The sequence below is a fragment of the Macrobrachium nipponense genome, chromosome 12 (genome assembly GCF_015104395.2).
Source record: "Macrobrachium nipponense isolate FS-2020 chromosome 12, ASM1510439v2, whole genome shotgun sequence".
Lineage (NCBI taxonomy): Eukaryota > Metazoa > Arthropoda > Malacostraca > Decapoda > Palaemonidae > Macrobrachium > Macrobrachium nipponense.
In genome coordinates this window covers 41,453,561-41,472,950 of record NC_087205.1, presented here as the reverse complement: position 1 = coordinate 41,472,950, position 19,390 = coordinate 41,453,561, and the positions used below count along the sequence as shown (strand labels likewise).

The 19,390-nt window shown below is 38.6% G+C and overlaps 1 protein-coding gene across 1 annotated transcript in view; it reads left to right on the top strand.

The window, feature by feature from the left end:
• Positions 1-18,330, top strand: part of LOC135224504 (cell growth-regulating nucleolar protein-like) — a 71,890-nt gene extending 53,560 nt beyond the window's left edge. Inside the window, exons 2-3 of the mRNA XM_064263532.1 lie at positions 2,503-2,728; positions 16,305-18,330. Of these exons, the coding sequence (XP_064119602.1) occupies positions 2,503-2,728; positions 16,305-17,024 (946 nt within the window). The 3' untranslated portion in view covers positions 17,025-18,330. The remainder of the gene's footprint in view (positions 1-2,502; positions 2,729-16,304) is intronic.
• The last annotated feature ends 1,060 nt before the right edge of the window (positions 18,331-19,390 follow it).

The following is a 19,390-nucleotide window of genomic DNA, read 5'->3' as shown; positions in this document are numbered from 1 at the left end:
TGGCCAGCGAGAGAATGGTTCACGGAGGTCATGTCTTTCCTTGTAGACTTCCCAAGGACGTTGCCCTGGAGGAAAGATCTACTCAAACAGCCTCACTTCGAAAGGTATCACCAAAACCTCTCCGCTCTGGTTCTGACTGCGTTCAGACTATCGAAAAGTTGGCCAGAGCGAGAGGTTTTTCGAAAGCAGCTGCGAGAGCAATCGCAAATGCAAGACGAGCATCTACAAGAGCTGTATACCAATCGAAGTGGGCTTCCTTCAGGGCATGGTGTAAAAAGGAGGGAGTTTCCTCTTCCACGACCTCTGTGAACCAGATAGCCGATTTTCTGCTTTTTCTTAGGAACGTGCAGAAATTAGCAGTCCCAACCATTAAGGGATACAAGAGCATGTTGTCAGCGGTTTTTAGGCACAGAGGCCTGGACCTTTCTGACATCAAGGATCTTCATGATCTCTTGAAATCTTTTGAGACCTCGAAGATTCCTCAAGCGAGACCGCCTTCATGGAACCTTGACGTAGTTCTTAGGTTTTTAATGTCAAGTCCTTTTGAACCTCTTCAAGCAGCGTCTCTTCGGAACTTGACAAGGAAGGCTCTTTTCCTAACTTCTCTGGCGACGGCGAAGAGAGTTAGTGAAATCCAAGCTTTTAGTCATCTAGTGGGCTTCAAAGGAGACAATGCTGTCTGCTCTTTGAGCCCAACTTTCTTGGCAAAGAATGAAAACCCTTCTAACCCTTGGCCGAAAAGCTTCGAGATCAAGGGTATGTCAAGTCTGGTGGGCCATGAACCAGAGAGAGCCCTGTGCCCTGTCAGGGCTCTCAAGTTCTATGTTCATAGAACGAAAGAGGTAAGAGGTCCCTCAGGTAATCTCTGGTGCTCTGTGAAGAGACCGGAATTACCTTTATCTAAGAATGCTGTGGCTTTCTTCCTGAGGGACGTCATTAAAGAGGCTCATTCATCTTGCCAGAAGACTGATTTGAGCCTCTTACGAGTGAAAGCTCACGAAGTAAGAGCTGTCGCTACCTCTCATGCCTTCCAAAAGAACATGTCAATCAAGAACATTCTTGATGGCACCTTTTGGAGGAGCAATTCTGTTTTCGCCTCACATTACCTAAGGGATGTGAGAACGATTTATGACGACTGCAATTCTCTTGGGCCATACGTTTCTGCAGACACAGTCTTGGGGGCTGGAGGTAGCTCTTTCCCTATCCCTTAGTTAGGTTTAGGTTAGTTTTTAATTGTTGTGTTTTTGGTTTTTGGTGAGTCTTGTGTGAAGATCTCCCATCTCTTAGTTTAGTGTTCAGGGGGTCTTTGGCTAGTTGGTCAGGTGGTGGTCAGTTGCTTCATAGCCCTCATATGTATGGTTCGATGGTCTTGTCACGTTGAGGTCACGTCCCCGTTGACAGAGCATCCAGAGCGCACCAGCACTACAGGTCTCCACCTGGCTGGCAACTCTGATTAAGCAGAAGCAGGCTTAAGTGACAGTAATTACAGAGTCTACTTTGCTAACAGGTGAGGAACCAAGGTGTACATCATCTACTTAATTTAAGTTTCCTACAAATCCTATTCTGTCTCTTCCCACCATCCAAAGGTGGGATTCAGCTATATATATATCTGTCAGGTAAGTTGCATGAACAAAATGTTATTGTTATAATACAATTAAGTTTGTTCATACTTACCTGGCAGATATATATATAGCTATATTTTCTGACGTCCGACAGAATTTCAAAACTCGCGGCACACGCAGTGGGCGGCCAGGTGGTAGTACCCATTCCCGCCGCTTGGAGGCAGATATCAGGAACCATTCCCATTTTCTATTCATATTTTATCAATGCCACTGTCTCCTGAGGGGAGGAGGGTGGGCACTCTAATTATATATATCTGCCAGGTAAGTATGAACAAACTTAATTGTATTATAACAATAACATTTTTAATTAATACTTACCCAGTAATTATATAATCGGAGCCCACCCTCCATCCCCTAGCATGGATTTTTGTTTATGAACATAAACAAACTGAGCTCTTTGCCGTGTTGTTCCTCTCTCTTGCCCTGAAAGTGGGCGGGGCACTGTTACCTAACCAAAACAAATAGAAAATTAGCACGACCTGCAAAATTCGGGATTTAAACTGCCAGCGAGTGTAACTCTTAGCTATATAATTATACTGGTTAAGTATAATTAAAACTATTTTATCATAAAAATATCTTCTTTTTTTGGGGGGGCGGGGTGTCTGGAACGCATCAACTGTATTTACATTATTCCCTATGAGAGTAATTGTTTCGGATTTTTTGGAGGTTCCGTAACAGATTATGTACGAAAACTGAGGTTCCACTGTATCTGAGAGAAACAATTGAAATTCATGCTGCCAGTCATACAAATAAGCAAAGTTCATGAATCAGTAGTTTTGATACATAAATTTTATTCTGTACAACTAAAACCAATTTTTTTTTGTCTGGTTTGATTGTTCCTGCTTTATGTGATGATCTTTGAAAAAATGTTCTCTTTCAGGGGAAACGATTACACTACCCACACCAGCTGTGTGTCAGAGAACGAAAAGTATGGAGGCATCAACTATGTAGCAAAAGAAAACATCGGCCAAAAGAAACAAGAGGAGTGGGTTACCCTTCTGAAAGACAAGATAGCCAGCACAAAAGCCATAAATCCACGGCTCGAGAACCTCTTCCATCGCCTGCTTCAATATGACAACATTCCCCGAAAAAAGGCTAAGTTTCTGGTTAGTAGTATTCACTTTTGTATTCAGTATAATTAGTTTGCATGTGCATGAAATCACATTCAAATTATTATATAATTGTTGTTGTTGTTGTTGTTGTTATTGTTATTATTATTCAGAAAGTGAACCATATTCTTATGCAATATGTCCACATTGGATTGAAATTCAAGCTCCTTAACAATATGGTGTTCATTCGACAGAAGTAACAGAGGTAACAGGAAATACAGAAAGAAGAGATCTGTTATTAGAAAAGAAAAAGAAATTATCAAATTAACCAATAAGTAGATAAAAATTTTATTAAAATACAAAAATTGTTTTATTGGGTATTAATGCTGTTATGAAGATTGAGGTAAAACTCAATATGGTCTGCTGATCAACTGGTAAGATTACTTTTTTTTTTTTTTTTTTTTTTTTTTTTTTTTTTTTTTTTTTTTTTTTTTTTTGGAAAGGCTCTATAGCTGGTTAAATTTATATACTTTCAATGCTTGTTTTTTTCATTTTCTTTATACACTTTTTCCATTGGAGGAGCAGGAAGCCCAAAGACAAATCAAGGAGGGGAGAGAGCAAAATACCTTACACCTAATTTAATAACTACCTGTACATATATACAGGTGAGCTCAGGGATTAGCCACATTAATAATAAAAATTAGTAATACAGCAGCAGTCGATGAGACAAAAAAATACCCAGAGCCATACACCTGCTGGGAAACCATAATGATAACATAACCAGAGCCATGCACCTGCTTAATAAAGGGATTTTTACAAAGGAAAAATCTATTTCTGGGGGAAGACCTGTGTCACCCGGTGAAAAGGATCCTGCTGCTCACTTTTCTAGTATAAATAGGTTCTAAATATACCAGAGAAAAAAGGTAGCATGGTATGCTGAGGTTACTACCCTCGCGCGAGCACCCTAAGGGCGTCGGGTATAAAGTACAAGGCGAGTGGAAGCCACTATTCACAGGTCTTCTGCCAATTAGAGGTTTCCTTTCCAAAATCCCTCTCATGGGGAGAGCCGTCGCAGCGGCTACTCCCTCCCCCTCGCTACTGCTACTACTACCCGACCCGAGCACCATCTGCAATCCTGGATTTTAGACACCCTGGCTTGGATTGGTGTAAGGGTGGGGAATTTAATTAGAAGGGCTGGGTTCACCGAGCGACACAGGTCTTCCCCCAGAAATAGATTTTTCCTTCGTCAAAATCCCTTTTCTGAGTTCGACCTGTGTTCGCTGGTGAAAAGTTACCAGAGAATGCCTATCCAAGCCTACTAGATGCTAAGTATTCGTATAAGGAAGGAGTTAATGAAACCTAAGGTTCATTTCAACTTAAATTTACTCACTTAATATTTACACTAGGTCCATTTAAATTTAAACTTACTTACTTACTACTTACACTAAGACTTAAACTATGACTTAGAACTAGTAATAAAATTGACAGGATATTCAAGGCAATATCACATTCCCAGGATATGTACAGCACGGTCCGTAAAACAATCGAGGACCAATATATTCTATGTACAAGGTTTGGTGGCAGGATGATGCCCAGGCCCTCCCAACCCAGAGGAGAGAGAGGTATGGTGGGGAGTACGAGCGAGGCAGGTAGGAAGGAGAGAGTATCAGGAAGAAGAAAGGGGTAGGAGAAGAATGATAGGATTCATTATTTGGGGGAGACTATGCTCCCTGCAGCAATTGCTGAGAATTTAAGGGCTTCTAAATTCTTTAAATAGTGGCGCTTAAAAACTATTGGGGATTTCCAACCCGTATATCTCTTCAGGTCCTCAAAATTCACATTTTGAAAATAATTAATAGAGGTAGCCACCGCCCGGATATCGTGGACATGTGGGACCGAATCCGGATTGGCTTATTTAATAAAGTAGAGTATTTGTTGTCTAATACCTTTAAGAGAAATAGTGCCACCTTTTTCTCTAATGAAAAGAGGACCTGACGATGTTGCGGAAGTTCTGGCTAAGAAGGATCTAAGGGTAGTGACAGGGCACAGTGATGTGTCCTGTGTCAAAGGGATGATTTTCCACGGAACCCATCTATTTTGTGGGTCCTCATTCTTAGCCAGGAAGCTTCGATCTGGGGATAGTAGTATTTCCCCTGACGGGAGGAATTCTATGTGGTCTGGGTTTCGTGAGAGAGCCGAGAGTTCAGATATTCTAGCGCCTGAGGCCATAGCCATTAGGAATAAAGTTTTTCTTAGTTGGGTTATATACGAGCATGATTCATTATTAGTGTCTGAAGCCAATTTGAGTACATCATTCAAGAACCAAGTGACCATATGTGGGCGGTCAGTTGGTCTTAGGCGGGCACATGCTCTTGGAATGGAGGAGAAGTATGCATCTGACAAGTTAATACTAAAGCCAACCTGAAAAATTTTCTTCAAAGCTGACTTGATCGTTGTAATAGTACTGGCGGTTAGGCCTTTCTCAAATAGAGTTCTAAAGAACGATATTGCCAGGTTAATGGTCATTTTGTGGGCCTCTGATTCCTTCAGGAATTAGGCCAGTTTTTTGACAGCTGAATTATATTGCCTGAGAGTTGAATCTCTTTTATCTGATTCTATAAATACAATGTTACATGGATCGATACTCGCGTTCTTTTGGGCTGCAAATTTCATGAAGTCCATAAAGTTAGGGCATTCAGAATTCTTGAGGAAGCTGACACAGTTTGAGTTTGTACTATCTGTGTCAGTTTCGGGCGAGGGATCCGTTTGGGTCGGAGCTTCAATTCTAGAAGCAGAAACCAATTGCTTTTTGGCCAATTGGGTGCCACTAATGCTACTTGTCCTGTGAAGGATCGTAGCTTGTGCAAGACCTTCATCAGGAGATTCACCGGAGGAAATAGATAAATCTTCTGCCAGTTGTTCCAATCTATGGTAATCGCGTCTGTGGCATAGGCTAGAGGGTCCAGGTTGGGTGCCACATAACATGGCAGCTTGTGGTTGGATTCTGTGGCGAATAAGTCTACTTGAAGATCCGGGATTGGTTGTAAATCCACTGGAATGAGTTCTTGTCCAGGGACCACCCTGATTCTAGTGGAGTAGACCTGGAGAGTGCATCCGCGATCACATTCTTGACACCTGCCAGGTGGGTTGTTGACAGGTGCCAATGACTTTTCGCCGCTAAAGAAAATATTGCAATCAGCACGTGATTCAGTTTGCTTGACCTGGAACCTCCTCTGTTTATGCAGTGTACCACCACTAGGCTGTCCGAGACTATCCTCACATGGCTGTTCCTGGCCAGAGTTAGTCGCTTTAAGGTTAGGAAAACTGCCATAGCTTCTAGCACATTGATGTGGAACTGGTAGAACGTATCCGACCATATCCCCTGAACCTTCTTGTACTGTGAGTATCCCCCCCAGCCACTCAGTGACGCGTCTGTATGAATTGTCAAAGACGGCGGAGGGAATTGCAGTGGTACTGCCTTGGTCAAGTTCCTGTGCTTCGTCCATGGGCGAAGCCTCTGCTGGGATGAGTGGAATTACTGAAACTTTGTCTCTTAGATTGACGTTGGCTCTCTTCCTCCAGACTCGATTGATATCCTTCAATCTGGCTCTTAGTAGGACGTCTGTTATTAATGCAAACTGTAGCGAACCGAGGATTCTTTCTTGGGTACGACGAGAGGCCCTCTTGTTCCTGAGGAACTGTTTTGTAGCCGCAGCTATCTGCTTGGCCTTCCTGGGTGGAAGGGATTCCTTGTGTTTTATTAGGTCCCATTGGATTCCCAACCATTGAAAGTGGGAAGCCAGTTCCAGCCATGATTTTTCCTTGTTTATCTGGAATCCCAGAAACTCCAAGAGCTCTATTACTTTGGCTGTCGACCTGCAGCATTCCTCGACCCTGGCTGCCCAAATGAGCCAGTCGTCCAGGTAGGCTACCAACATAATCCCTTTGGTTCTTAGTTCTTGGATTATCGTCTCTCCTAACTCGGTGAAAATCCTGGGCACAATATTGAGCCCGAACGGCATGACTCTGAATGAGTAACCCTTGTTTCCTAGCCTGAAACCTAGGTACGGAGAGAAGTTCCTTGCTATCAGAACATGATAGTAAGCGTCTGTAAGATCTATAGAAGTGGTGACGGCCCCACGGGGAAGTAAGGTCCGCACCTGCTAGACTGTCAGCATATGGAACTTGTCGCAAAGAATGTATGAATTGAGCCTTGACAAGTCCAGAATCACTCTTCTTTTGTCCGAGTCCCTCTTTGGCACAGTAAACAGACGTCCTTGAAATTTTAGACTCCTTACTTTCTTTATGGCCTTCTTTTGTAGGAGATCCTTGGTATATTCTACCAGGTCCGCTGTTGGGATCTGGAAGAAGTTTATTGGTGGTGGGGGCCCTTTCTTCCATTTCCATCCCAGGCCCTTGGAGATTATACTGTGGGCCCATGGACTGAAGGTCCAATGATCTCGAAAGAGATATAATCTCCCTCCTACCTGTGAGCTCTCACTGATTGGTTGCAGGTTTGTACCCTCTGCCTCCTCGGAAACCTCTACCCCTTGAGCCGCTTCGTAGCCAGGAGCCACCTCTGGCCCTGCTACTACCTGCATGCCTATTGTAGCTACGAAATGATTCCCTAGCTTCATAGGCAGAGTCAAAGGCTGGGGAGGTTATGATGGCTGTGGAGGTTGAGGGTTGCTGGGCTGGCGGAGTTTGTAGCAGAACAAACTGCTACTGTGGCTGAGCTTTCGATGTTGAAGGCTTCCCAACTTGTGATACTGGGACCGCCTGAACAATTGTCTGTGGCCGAGAGGGCTTATAGGGATTGTTTCTCCTCAGCCTCTTCTTTGCTCTAGTTTGATGTCCAGGTGTTTAAAACTTCCGTTTGAAGGGAAGTCCCCACCGGACCCGGAGGCTCTGGTTGGCCCTGGAGGCTTCTCGCAAGACATTATCTACCTCTGCCTGAGGGAACAGGTTCTCTCCCCAGATTGACGTCTTTATCAATCTGTTTGGCTCATGTTTGATTGATGGAAGCTACCGCCAGGACGTATTTCCTGCAAGTTCGCCGTGCCATTCCAAAATTGTACAGGTCTGACTGGAAAGTCTGTAATAGACTTTTCGTCAGGACCTGGAATACTTGTTCGTCCCGGTACGTCGTGGCTACCAGCTCCGCCGAGGTGACGGAATTGATAGACCTTGCTAGTCTCGACCTTGCCTCGAACTCTGCTTTGATCAGGTTCTCCGAAAGTTTAGGCAGCTTCTCGGAGAATAAGGTGGAGGTACAATCCGCGTCCAGTTTACCTGCCGTAAACGTGGCCGGGGCTTCGTTCCAAAACTCCCTACTCACAGGGAAGAGAAGGGAGGTAGCCTCTGTCTCTTTTAAAGCCGGGAGAGGTTTATCCTCCGCTATGGCTTGCAGAGTTAGCTCCGCCACTTTGTTGGTGCAGGGCGACGGAACTCGATCCGTAACTTGTGCGGTTCGGTAGCAACGCAATCTTTAAGCTTTATTAAGCTTGCTGGTAAAGAAGAGGTTAGCCTTAGTTTAAAATTCAGAGAAGCCGCTATGGTATACGTAGTAGTTACAGAAATTATGACTTCTTTTATGTCTACTGTAAAAATACGTCTATGTTTGTGAGATTTGGTAGTGAAACCACATAACGTGTGAGTGGTTCGGTAGCGAACGCAATCTTTAAGCTTTGTTAAGCTTGCTGGTGAAGAAGAGGTTAGCCTTAGTTTAAATCAGAGAAGCCGCTATGGTGTACGTAGTAGTTACAGAAATTATGACTACAGGCAGTCCCCGGGTTACGACGGGGGTTCCGTTCTTGAGACGCGTCGTAAGCCGAAAATCGTCGTACGCCGGAACGACGCTTGGAAATATGTCTTAAACTAATAAAAAGTTATAAAAACCTTACTTGTAATCCTTTGGTTACACTACATGTTGTTTCCTGTAGTTTTATGTACAACCTGGAGTTATTTTCATAAAAGAATGCTGGTTCTTGAAGGTAAAAACTATTGTAATCCTCTGGTGACACTATATTCTTGAAGTTTTGTGTACAAACTGGAGTGATTTTGCCAAATCTTGAGGGCTACAAGAACAGCTAATTACTATTTACGTATCATATAGACTAATTAAAGTAAACGTATCTTTAAATAGGCTTATATATTAGTATCAACAAAACATTTCCTGCCATGAGTCAGAGGCCGTTTAATGAAACGAACACTTCTCTGTCCAATCTGTTCAGAAAATAAACGTTACGTCAATCCCCGAGACCATTGTTGCCAAGGCCTACCTCTTCTCTCTCTCTCCTCTCTCTCTCTCTTCTCTCCTCCTCTTCCTCCTCTCTCTCTCTCTCTCTCTCGCTCTATCTCTCTCTCTTCTCTCTCTCTCTCTCTCTCTCTCTCTCTCTCTGATCAAATTACACTGGAACTTTGACATACGATTGCCCTAATATACGAATGTTTTGCGATACAACAGAAAATTTGCGAAAATATAAGCTTTGATATACAACGAAATATTTGAGATACGATTTTGCGATGAGTGTTAGTTGTATAGGCGACCGATAAATGGCGTTCAATCTGTTTGTTTGTTGGTGCTGCATGTTAACACGTCGTTGTTTAGTTCGTTGTATTTGTGCCTATTTTTTGTGATATTTTGTCTATTTTATTATTAACCATGGGTCTCAAAGCTAAAGACAAAGCAGGTGATAAGAAAAAACCCAAGAAAATTATTTCGATGGAAGCAAAACATAAAATTATAGCAAAGCATGAACGTGGCGTTTGTATCGTCAATTTGGCAAACGAGTATGGTCGAAATCCTTCTACAATATCCACGATCATCAAGCAGAAGGAAGCTATAAAAACCTTCCAAAGGCATCACCATTATTTCTAAACTAGGAACTGATTAAAAAAAAAAAAAAAAAAGTTAGTTTAGCAATGTTATTTCATTTGTGTTTATTATGTAGTTATTAGTGTACATACGTAAATAAAAAGAGAACAAATCGTTCCCTACCACCCTTCCCTACCTCCTCCCTCTGCTGGCCTCACGTCATCTTTCGTTGTGGTAAGTAAAATTCCTTTCTTTTTTTTAATTGATTTTATTAACATTTATTATCATTTATCACATTGCTATGTTATTTTATCATTATGTTTGTTATTACTCGTTTATTTGTGTATAAATTAGGTATATTATATGTAATTTAGCTGTGTTTAGGTGTGGTTTCATAGCGCTAGAACGGATTAATACATATTACATTATTTTTAATGGGAAAAAATGCTTTGAGATACAACTGTTTTGATATACGACGATGGTAACGGAACAAATTAAATTCGTATGTCAAGGTTCCAGTGTACTGGATAATATGTCTCTTTGGATACTTTGATTTTGCCAAATCTTGAGGGCTACAAGAACAGTTGATTACTATTTACGTATCATATAGACTAATTAAAGTAAACGTATCTTTAAATAGGCTTATATTATTTGTATCAACAAAACATTTACTGGCATGAGTCAGAGGCCGTTTAACGAAACGAACACTTCTCTGTCCTTAACTCGGAGCGTCGGAAGACGCCTCTCTCTCTCTCTCTCTCTCTCTCTCTCTCTCTCTCTCTCTCTCTCTCTCTCTCTCTCTCTCTCTCTCTCTCTGATCAAATTACTGGATAATGTCTCTCTTTGGATACTTGGAATTTGCGTTGTAATCTAACCAGAAACTTCGTTTTGTTATTATTACTGGAAACAAGCAATGATTTTTTCATTATTTGCGCTTTTGGACTGTTATATGTAAACTTTGCACACCGCAAGCTAGTATGTATTCATTCGCTCGGAAACTAGTTCCGCATATGAAGCGTCACTAAAAAACATAGAAAAATACGACATAAAAAGTGTCGAAAATCATCATAACCTCAAAATTTTTGTTGTAATCTAACCAGAAACTTATTTTTAAACTTATTTTTATTAATATACTGTGCTAAACTATAAAGGATTTTTATCATAGTATGAGTTTTTTAAAAGCGTCGTTAACTCGGAGCGTCGGAAGCGTCAGCGTCGTAACCTCGGAACAAGCGTTGTAACCCAGGACAGATTTTTCCATTGAATATTTAAGAAAAAGAGTCGTAACCTCGTAAGCCGGAACCGTCGTAACCCGGGGACCGCCTGTATTCTTTTATTTTTACTATAAAAATACGTCAATGTTTACGTATGAGATTTGGTAATGACACCAGTTTACATATGTAACGTGTGCACGGTAATGAACGCAATCTGTATGTTTAGTTTGCAAGCGTCCTCATAAAGAGGTTAGCCTGATATTAAACTCAAGAGATGCTGGTACATAACGTAATGGTATAGTAATTATAGCAATTAAGAAGATTCTTTTACTTATACGTGTATATATTTACCATGTACCATAATTATTTTTCTTAGTCCAATAACCTTGAAACCAGCCCTGATATTAGACAAATTTGCCGTTGTAGAAGACGCTCTTGTTTTATAAGGATATTTTACGGAAACAAAACTGTTAGTAAAACCGTTATATCATAACATTTAACTAAAAGATATTTTTAAAGTGATTTTGTATAGAGTATTACAGTCGACTGTAATACTGAACGTAAACGTTTATAGGTTTATATCGAGATATGGTTTGTTTACTACCATAGTCCTGTTATAAGCTACCAGGGCTGCGCTATGGTACATCCTTTAATGCCACATCCTGCCAACTTAATGTAGGCAATTTTTCGTAAATTCTTGATAACAAATATAAATTGGGTTTGATTTTAATAGTTTATTAATTCACTGTAATAATTAGACATGCTTTTCAATGTTTTATTATGTTAGCAACACGTTTTGTGCTTACCCACTACACTACAGTCTTCTTGCATTGTTACTTAGGTAGCCTATGGCGCTGGTCAACAATCAGATGGATGTAGACCAGTTTTTTTTTTTTATACGGTATATTATACATTTAAAGGTTAGATATAAGTTTAATATGATATTTATTTAACACTGAACTCAGTTAGCTGTATTTTACATGTAATGTATTGTATAAAAAGGCAAGGGTAGGGTAATAACTGGTGGTCAAGAACGGATTAATACACAAACAAACAAAAAAAAACCTTCCAGTTGTTTGTTTACATTCAGCACTTACGAGTACCGAACAGTCGCCAAGCAATCACTTTTCCTAGCACACAATAAGCCATAAATTTTCATTATCTCTCTTCAACTAATGAAACTACCAAACAGTATAATAACCATTCATTTCTATTCTTTATTCTATCTTTACCTAATGGAGATACCGAGTTACTGACAGCTATAATGAAACATATACGTAATATTAAAACAGAAGAAGAATTCTAGAAAATATGTATTTGTTGGCTTCGATGATAGCAGTCTGATTTATTTTATATTTTATGATATCTAATTCACAATTTTTTTTATTAAATGTATTGCATGTACTCATTTCAAATAATTATTAAGTAATCATTAACTATAATAAACAATAAAAAAAAAAAACTTCCAAACTTCTATTTACGTTCAGCACTTACGAATACAGAACGATCACCAAGCAACCACTTTCACCTAGCACACAGTACGTAGAGTAATCAAATTTTCATAATCTCTCTTCAACTACTGAAACTACCAAACAGTATAATAACCATTCATTTCTATTCTTTATTCTATCTTTACCTAATTTTTTTTTTCTATTAAATATATTGCATGAATAAGTTTTTCAATTCACAGCATCCTTTTACCAATAGAATACATGAGCACAAGGGGTAGATGCTGACCAATAGGAGAGCAGGAGGATGGTGGCGAGTTTACTCAGTTGGCGGCGCACGAGTTTTAACATTGTTCTCGGTGGTCTGAGCGAATCTCGGGACTTTACAGCAACAACCTTTTGCAACTTGAACTATTTTTGTATGTGGAGCCAAAAAAATCTTCGTTTTTGCTTTCGTATCTAGAGTTTTTCGTAAGTTAAGCCTTTTGTATGTCGAGGTACCACTGTATACGGCTCAACTTCAAACGCAGTACTGAAAATGTTAGACCCATTTCATAATGAGGGCCTTATAATATGTTCAGGAGCCTTCAAATCATCACCCACCTCCTCTTCACAGGTTGAATGTTGTGAACTACCTCTCTCTGTCCATAGAGAGTTAGTAACAATGAAAAGTGCCCCAAGAATTCTGTCAAGTGATTCACCAACCAAAAAATTATTTGAACTAAGGGATGTATTTATTAACAATCATTTACCACCTTTTCCAATTAGATCAAGAAGATTGTTTGGTTCACTGAATATAAATATCCAACTATACCTCCAATAGTAGAATTACCTCCTTGGAATATGAATAAAATAAAAATTTACACAAAATTAAAATATCTATCAAAAAAGTATTCTTATACCCCAGAACATCATAGACAACAAACAATAGAACACATAAGCCAAAAAGTTCCACATTATGCAATATACGTATACAGATGGATCCAAATCAGAATATGGAGTGGGATATGCTGCAGTGTTCCAGGATAAAACATGCCAGTTCTCTCTCTTCCCAATGATGCCTCAGTATTTACAGCGGAGTTATGTGCAATAACATTGGCCATAAAAATAATTAAAGAACACTCCTTTAATAACAATTTTGTGATTTATAGCAACTGTAAAAGCACTATAGAAGCCATTAAAAGTTATAACCCCAAAAATAATATTGTGCAACAGATTAAGTTTTTACTCTATAAGTTATATTAGGGAAAAAACATTGAAATATGTTGGATCCCTGCCCATGTTGGGAAAAAAGAAAATAAGGCTGATAAAGCAGCCAAGGAAACATTTAGTAAACATAAATGTCCACATGATGAGAACAAATGTAAACATCCCTATTAGTGACTATGTAGCTTGTATAAAAACAATCATTGTAAATAAATGGCGAAATATATGGAACAAAGAACTTGAAAGTAATAAACTGAAACAAATAAAACCTGACATTACGAAGTGGAGTTCCGTATATCAGAGAGAGAGACACACACAAGTAATCCTGACACATCTGCATATAGGCCACACTCATCTGACACATGGGCACATGATGAGCAGCCCACGTGACCCTGCTTCGGAATGCTAAGAGTGCAAGGTGTTGATAACTGTCAGACATGTGTTGTGTGTGTCCAAAGTATGACCAGCAGAGACTGTTGACTTTTGGAAGTAAAGCAATAAATGCAATTTTGTCAGAATCTTTCACATTTTCAGTGGTTCCAATTTTGACGTTTCTAAGGAACTGATTTAGTTAATAAAATATGAAAATAAGTATATAATAAAGGTACAAAAACCTCAGAGGCATTAATGAATTTTAGATAAAAGTTTTAAGTTTCTTGACATATTAATATTAGTACCTTTTTGGTATGTAAACATGATTAAATGTATTTATTGCCTGTTTGTGTTCTAGTATGAAAGCCTCTGTGCAGTCTATTTAATTTTAATTTATCATTTTTATACTGCATGACCTATTTGCTCCCAGTTCCTGGCCTTTGGCCTAGACCTGGCATTTTATCTAATCCTTTGGGCCAGCCCTATGAGAGCTGAAAGTCAGCTCAGTGGTCTGGTTAAACTATTTTTATAATAATAATATGATAAATAAGATGAAAGGTTTACTTACTTATGATAAAGGAGATGAAAAGTTTACTTATGATAAATGAGATGAAAGGTTTCATTTTATGAAATCTTTTACACAAAAGATTTTAAAACCATTAAATCATCAAATGTAAAAAAAACTTACATGATACTTTAAATTGTCTCTGACCACATTAGAGGGTAAGTGAGCTACCCCCTCCCTTAATAAGAAAATAGGCTTGTGACGGGGAGATGCAGTGTGTTCCCTTAAATTGGACGTTCTAGCCAAAAATGAAGACCCTAACAAACCCTGGCCTTGTTCCTTTGTCATCAAAAGTTTAGTGGAAATCTAGTGAGAGCACTAAGGTACTATCTAGACAAGACAGAAAAGATTAGAGGGCCCTCTAATCATTTGTGGTGCTCAGTTAAGAATAGCTTGGTTTTCTCCTGAAGGATCTGATGAAGGAATCCCATACCCAGGTGGTAGAGAGAACCTTAATTTAGTACGAGCTCAGATCGGTAGCCACATCATTGTCTTTTAGACATAATTTGTCTATTTCATCCTTTTGACAGGCTACTTATCAGAAGTGTCAATCGGTCTTTGGACACATCATTTGAAGGATTTTGAAGTGATTTATGATAACTGCATTGCATTAGGGCCATTATCCATGGCTGGCAGGGTGTTAGGGGAGGAAGCTTTTCTTCCAATCTGTATTTTTGCCTTAATATCAGGTGTTGTGCTCAAGGGGAGTATAGGAGCACTTAGTGCTTGCAGTGCCCTCCAGTTCGTAATTTTATGGTTGGGTTTGGTAATATTTTATATATTTGTTGGTGTAGGTGTTCATTGTCGTATAGTCTGTCCATTAGTCGGCCACATGCCCAGCACAGGGGCATCTTGACTACCTGTATGCTTATTAGTCACCGGTGTCATACCTTACCACACATCTCCACTGTTGTGGAGGTGAGTCTGGCCAGTTAGCCACACCCTACATGGATAAGATGATTGCCAAACAGAGGCAGTACCTACCTGTAGTAGCTCTTTTATCTGGTGAGGAACAACAAGCATTGATTAAATGCTTTTATTTTCTGTTCTCTGTGCATTAGCATTTATATGTGTGAGGTAGAATTAACTGTATCCCACCCCCAGGTCAATTTGGGATTCAGCAATGTAATTACGTATGTACTGGGTAAGTTACATATATACTAATAAAAATTAAATTTTTATGGTAAAATATTTTATATATATATTTAGCAATTAATTACGAATCAGAGCCCTCCCTCCCCCCCGCATATGGGAGTTGGCGGAAACAATTGACTCCGCATGCTTGCTGAAGGTGTTCCTCTCTTATCCGCTAAGTGGTCGGGGCGATACCTACACCACATGAAACTGTAACCAATACAATTACTATTTTATCGTAAAAATCTCATTTTGAAAGTTCAACAGACGTTTCCAACCTTCACCTTGGGTAATTCCTAATGTAAAGGACCTCAGGTTTGTATAGTTAGGAAAAATAATGTTTAATTCAAAATAATTGTGATATTTCCTGCAGAGTTTCTCTTCTGACCACTGTGTATTTATTAGCAGTTGGCATCCTTTGCATGTGTTGACAGCTGGGACAGCCATCATTTTCAGATGCTTCCACCTTCTGGATACCTCAAAGTGAGGGTTACACTTACATTTCATAAATGAGATGAAAGGTTTACTTATTATAAATGAAGTGAAAGGTTTACTTATGAGAAATGAGGTGAAATGTTTCATTTTTTGAAATCCTTTACATAAAATTAATGCAAAAAATTTTAAAACCATTAAATCATAAGATGTAAAATAACTTACTCAATACTTTAAATTGTCTCTGACCACTTTGCTACTAGGTACAAATTACTAACCCTTGATAAATATCAGGCAGATTAAGTTGAAAGTTAAGTGAAGGTTGGTTAATATTTAAAAGGTTATATATGTTATTGAGAAGTCACTTTATGTTAGGTCTTATCAACTGTAAGGAGCATCAGGAAGCAGAGAGTATTTTATACAATAAAAAGCATATCTGTTTCAGAACTTTTTGAGAAGCAGTAAACTGGGAAATGAAGCCTTGGCTGAAGAGGCATGGAAGTATTTCGAAGATGTCCAGCAAATATTATCCAAGAGGCAGAATGATCAAAATAGCAAGCCCAATCAAAAAAACACAGATTCTCAGAAGGTGGAGGAGGATGTTAATTCAGCCACTCAAATAGATTCTTCAACCACGCCTGAAGCAACTCAGGAAGAGCCCCAGCGCAAATCGAAGAGGGAGCGGAAGGAAGAAAGGCAGAAGAAGCAGACCAAAGTCCAGAAGAAGGACAAGAGAAAGAGACCTATTGAAGATGAAGGCGAGACTCAGGAGACAGAGAAACCAAAGAAAAAGAAAAAGGCAACAGCAGCAGTAAAGGAAGAGGATGAGAAAGCAAACCAAGAAAACGTGGAACCAGAGAAAGCAGAGAATGGGCTGGAGGAGAGTATGGCCCAGGAAGGTGAAGATTCAGAAGGTGCCAGTGGTCACAGTCCTTTCAAGTGGAAGAAAGCCATTCACACCATCTTGAAAGATGCACCTGAAGAAGGAATGAAAATGAAGAAGTTGAAACGAAAGCTCTTCGCTCTGTACGTAGGGTCGAAGAGCGAAGCTGCTCACAGAAAATCAGATGTGGAAATTGATGCTCTGATATCTAAGAAGTTACAAAGGAGGAATGACAAATATGTTGTTGTTAAAGACAGAGTGAAACTAAAGAACACAAGTTAGATATGCAGCTAAAAAATAAAAATTAGCTGAGGCATAATTTGATTATATGTTGTATTGTGTAATAAGGTACCCTGGCACTTAATGGGAGTAAAATTTATGACAATGAATTCAGTTTAAAGGATTTTTTTATTCAGTTGCCACTCTATTGTCACCATCAAGCCCAGGAAATTAGCTCTGATGGCATGAAGAAATGGTGTGATGTGTTTAATATTTCTCTTTGTGTTTTCCTGTGCTGTTAATTCTATTATCAATCTCTTCTTCCAAGACACACACACCGTTATAATGTAGATCAGATATTATCATCACAAATGTATGACTGCCTGGTTTTGTTAGGTGTTATTAAGATATCACAGAGGTAGGCACACACACTATAAAGAAATAGTAGTCTCCAGTAATGTGTCATAATCCAAGGACTACACATAGTAATGCTTGAAATTAAGTACAAAAGTCTCATTATATTGAATATAATGTTTTTGTTTCTTTGACTTTTGCTAAGGCATATGGGGTGGGAAATACTGTGCTTTATTGAGCCTAGATTTTTCAAGAAGGATGAAAGAATAAATCTGGAGGATAAGAGGTGTGGCTTGATAGGTTTCAAGAGTAGCAATATTCCTTAGTATTTACAAGGTTATGTTTTCAGAATTAGTTACTGCATGTCATTCAGTTGGCTGTTTTTCTTCTCAAGGAAATTCTCAAGTTTTGAGGTTTTTATATATTTAGAGTAATACTTACCATGATATGGTGCTCTTTTTTTATATATAAAGAGAGCAAAGGCAATACATACTGGTTTTTTCCATGCAAAAGATGACAATACAGTGCTCAAATGTTGCTGTATTAGGCATAATCTACGTTTCTTTAAATTGCAAGAGGTCCATTTAAAAAACTGAGATAGTCTTATGTTTAGGGCACTTTCACAAATTAATTCAAGAATCCAGAAAATAATTTTATGAAACAGCTGCATTTATCTTGCAGTGTTCTTTATAAGATTGAGAGCGCTGAATACAAGTGTGAACATAATTTATTACAATGGTATTATGTCAGTTACTGCTGCTTGGGCCTGTATTTTTCATTATATTTTTTACAATACCTTAGACCTTTATAGCAATGAAGTTTATTAGTTTCATTTGTTTATTTCTCAGAGAGATTGAAAATAATTATACCCTTATCATGGCAAATGAAAGGTAAAGCTAAGTTTTGTACATTACATGTAATAGATTCCAGATTTTAGCAAAATTTGTTATCCCTTTTGCATTATACCATATTTATCTTTTGTATGTTTGAGTGGACATTAAACTGTTATAGTTTACTTGTATATTTTTGTCATTTGCTGAGTATTGCCTCATAGGATTTTCCTTGAAACAGTAAGCCATGTGTAGTACAGTTCTCCCCCACTTTTACTTGGGAGTAGATTCCAAAACCTGCCATGGAAATGTATAGTCGGATCTAAATATGTTTATATAACTTGCTTATAACTGCCAAATACCCAGTAACCTTTCAACTTAAATGTATTTAACTGTCTATTTTAACATTTCACTGATTAATTTGATAATTAAAACAAAAATATACCTTAAATTATCATACTAAAACTAAAATTATATTTATTATACAGGTACGTATTTTAGGATTATACTATTGTATAGAGCATACCCATACGTGATTAGTTTAGAACGATATGACGTACGTACCTGCAAACAGAAAATTAGGTTTGTTACGTCATGTTAGTATTTTAGTGATTACATCCAAGTACATTTAACATAAAAAAATTATATTTACAACATTAAGTTCTTGGTTTATGTCGTGTTGTGGTTAGTCCTTGCCATCTCCCTTAAATTTATTAAAATTTCTCTCTCTCTCTCTCTCTCCTCCTTCTCTTCCTCTCTCTCTCTCCTCTCTCTCTCTCTCTCTCTCTCTCTCGTCTCTCTCTTAAAATTTCTCTCTCTCTCTCTCTCTCTCTCTCTCTCTCTTCTCATCTCCTCTCTTCTCTCTCTTCTCTCTCTCTCTCTCTCTCAATGAAATATGAATTACTGTATCACAAACTTTTATGTACAAAAGTAAAAATAATTCCATTAATAAATTCGCTCCCTATAGCAACTAAATTATCCTAAATAATTCTTTCGTAATAAGTGTCATCAGCTGATTCTCAGAGTGTAAACAAAAGACAAAAATGCACTTTGATTACTGTATTTTGCTGTATTCATACATTTATATTACAGTATGGTACTGTAATTAGTACAGTAAATCGTTTTTTATCGTAAATTACTATTCATTAAAAAAAATATATAGTTTTGTGCTACAGCCATAACAGGAAAGATTCATTCTCTCTCTCTCTCTCTCTCTCTCTCTCTCTCTCTCTCTCTCTCTCTCTC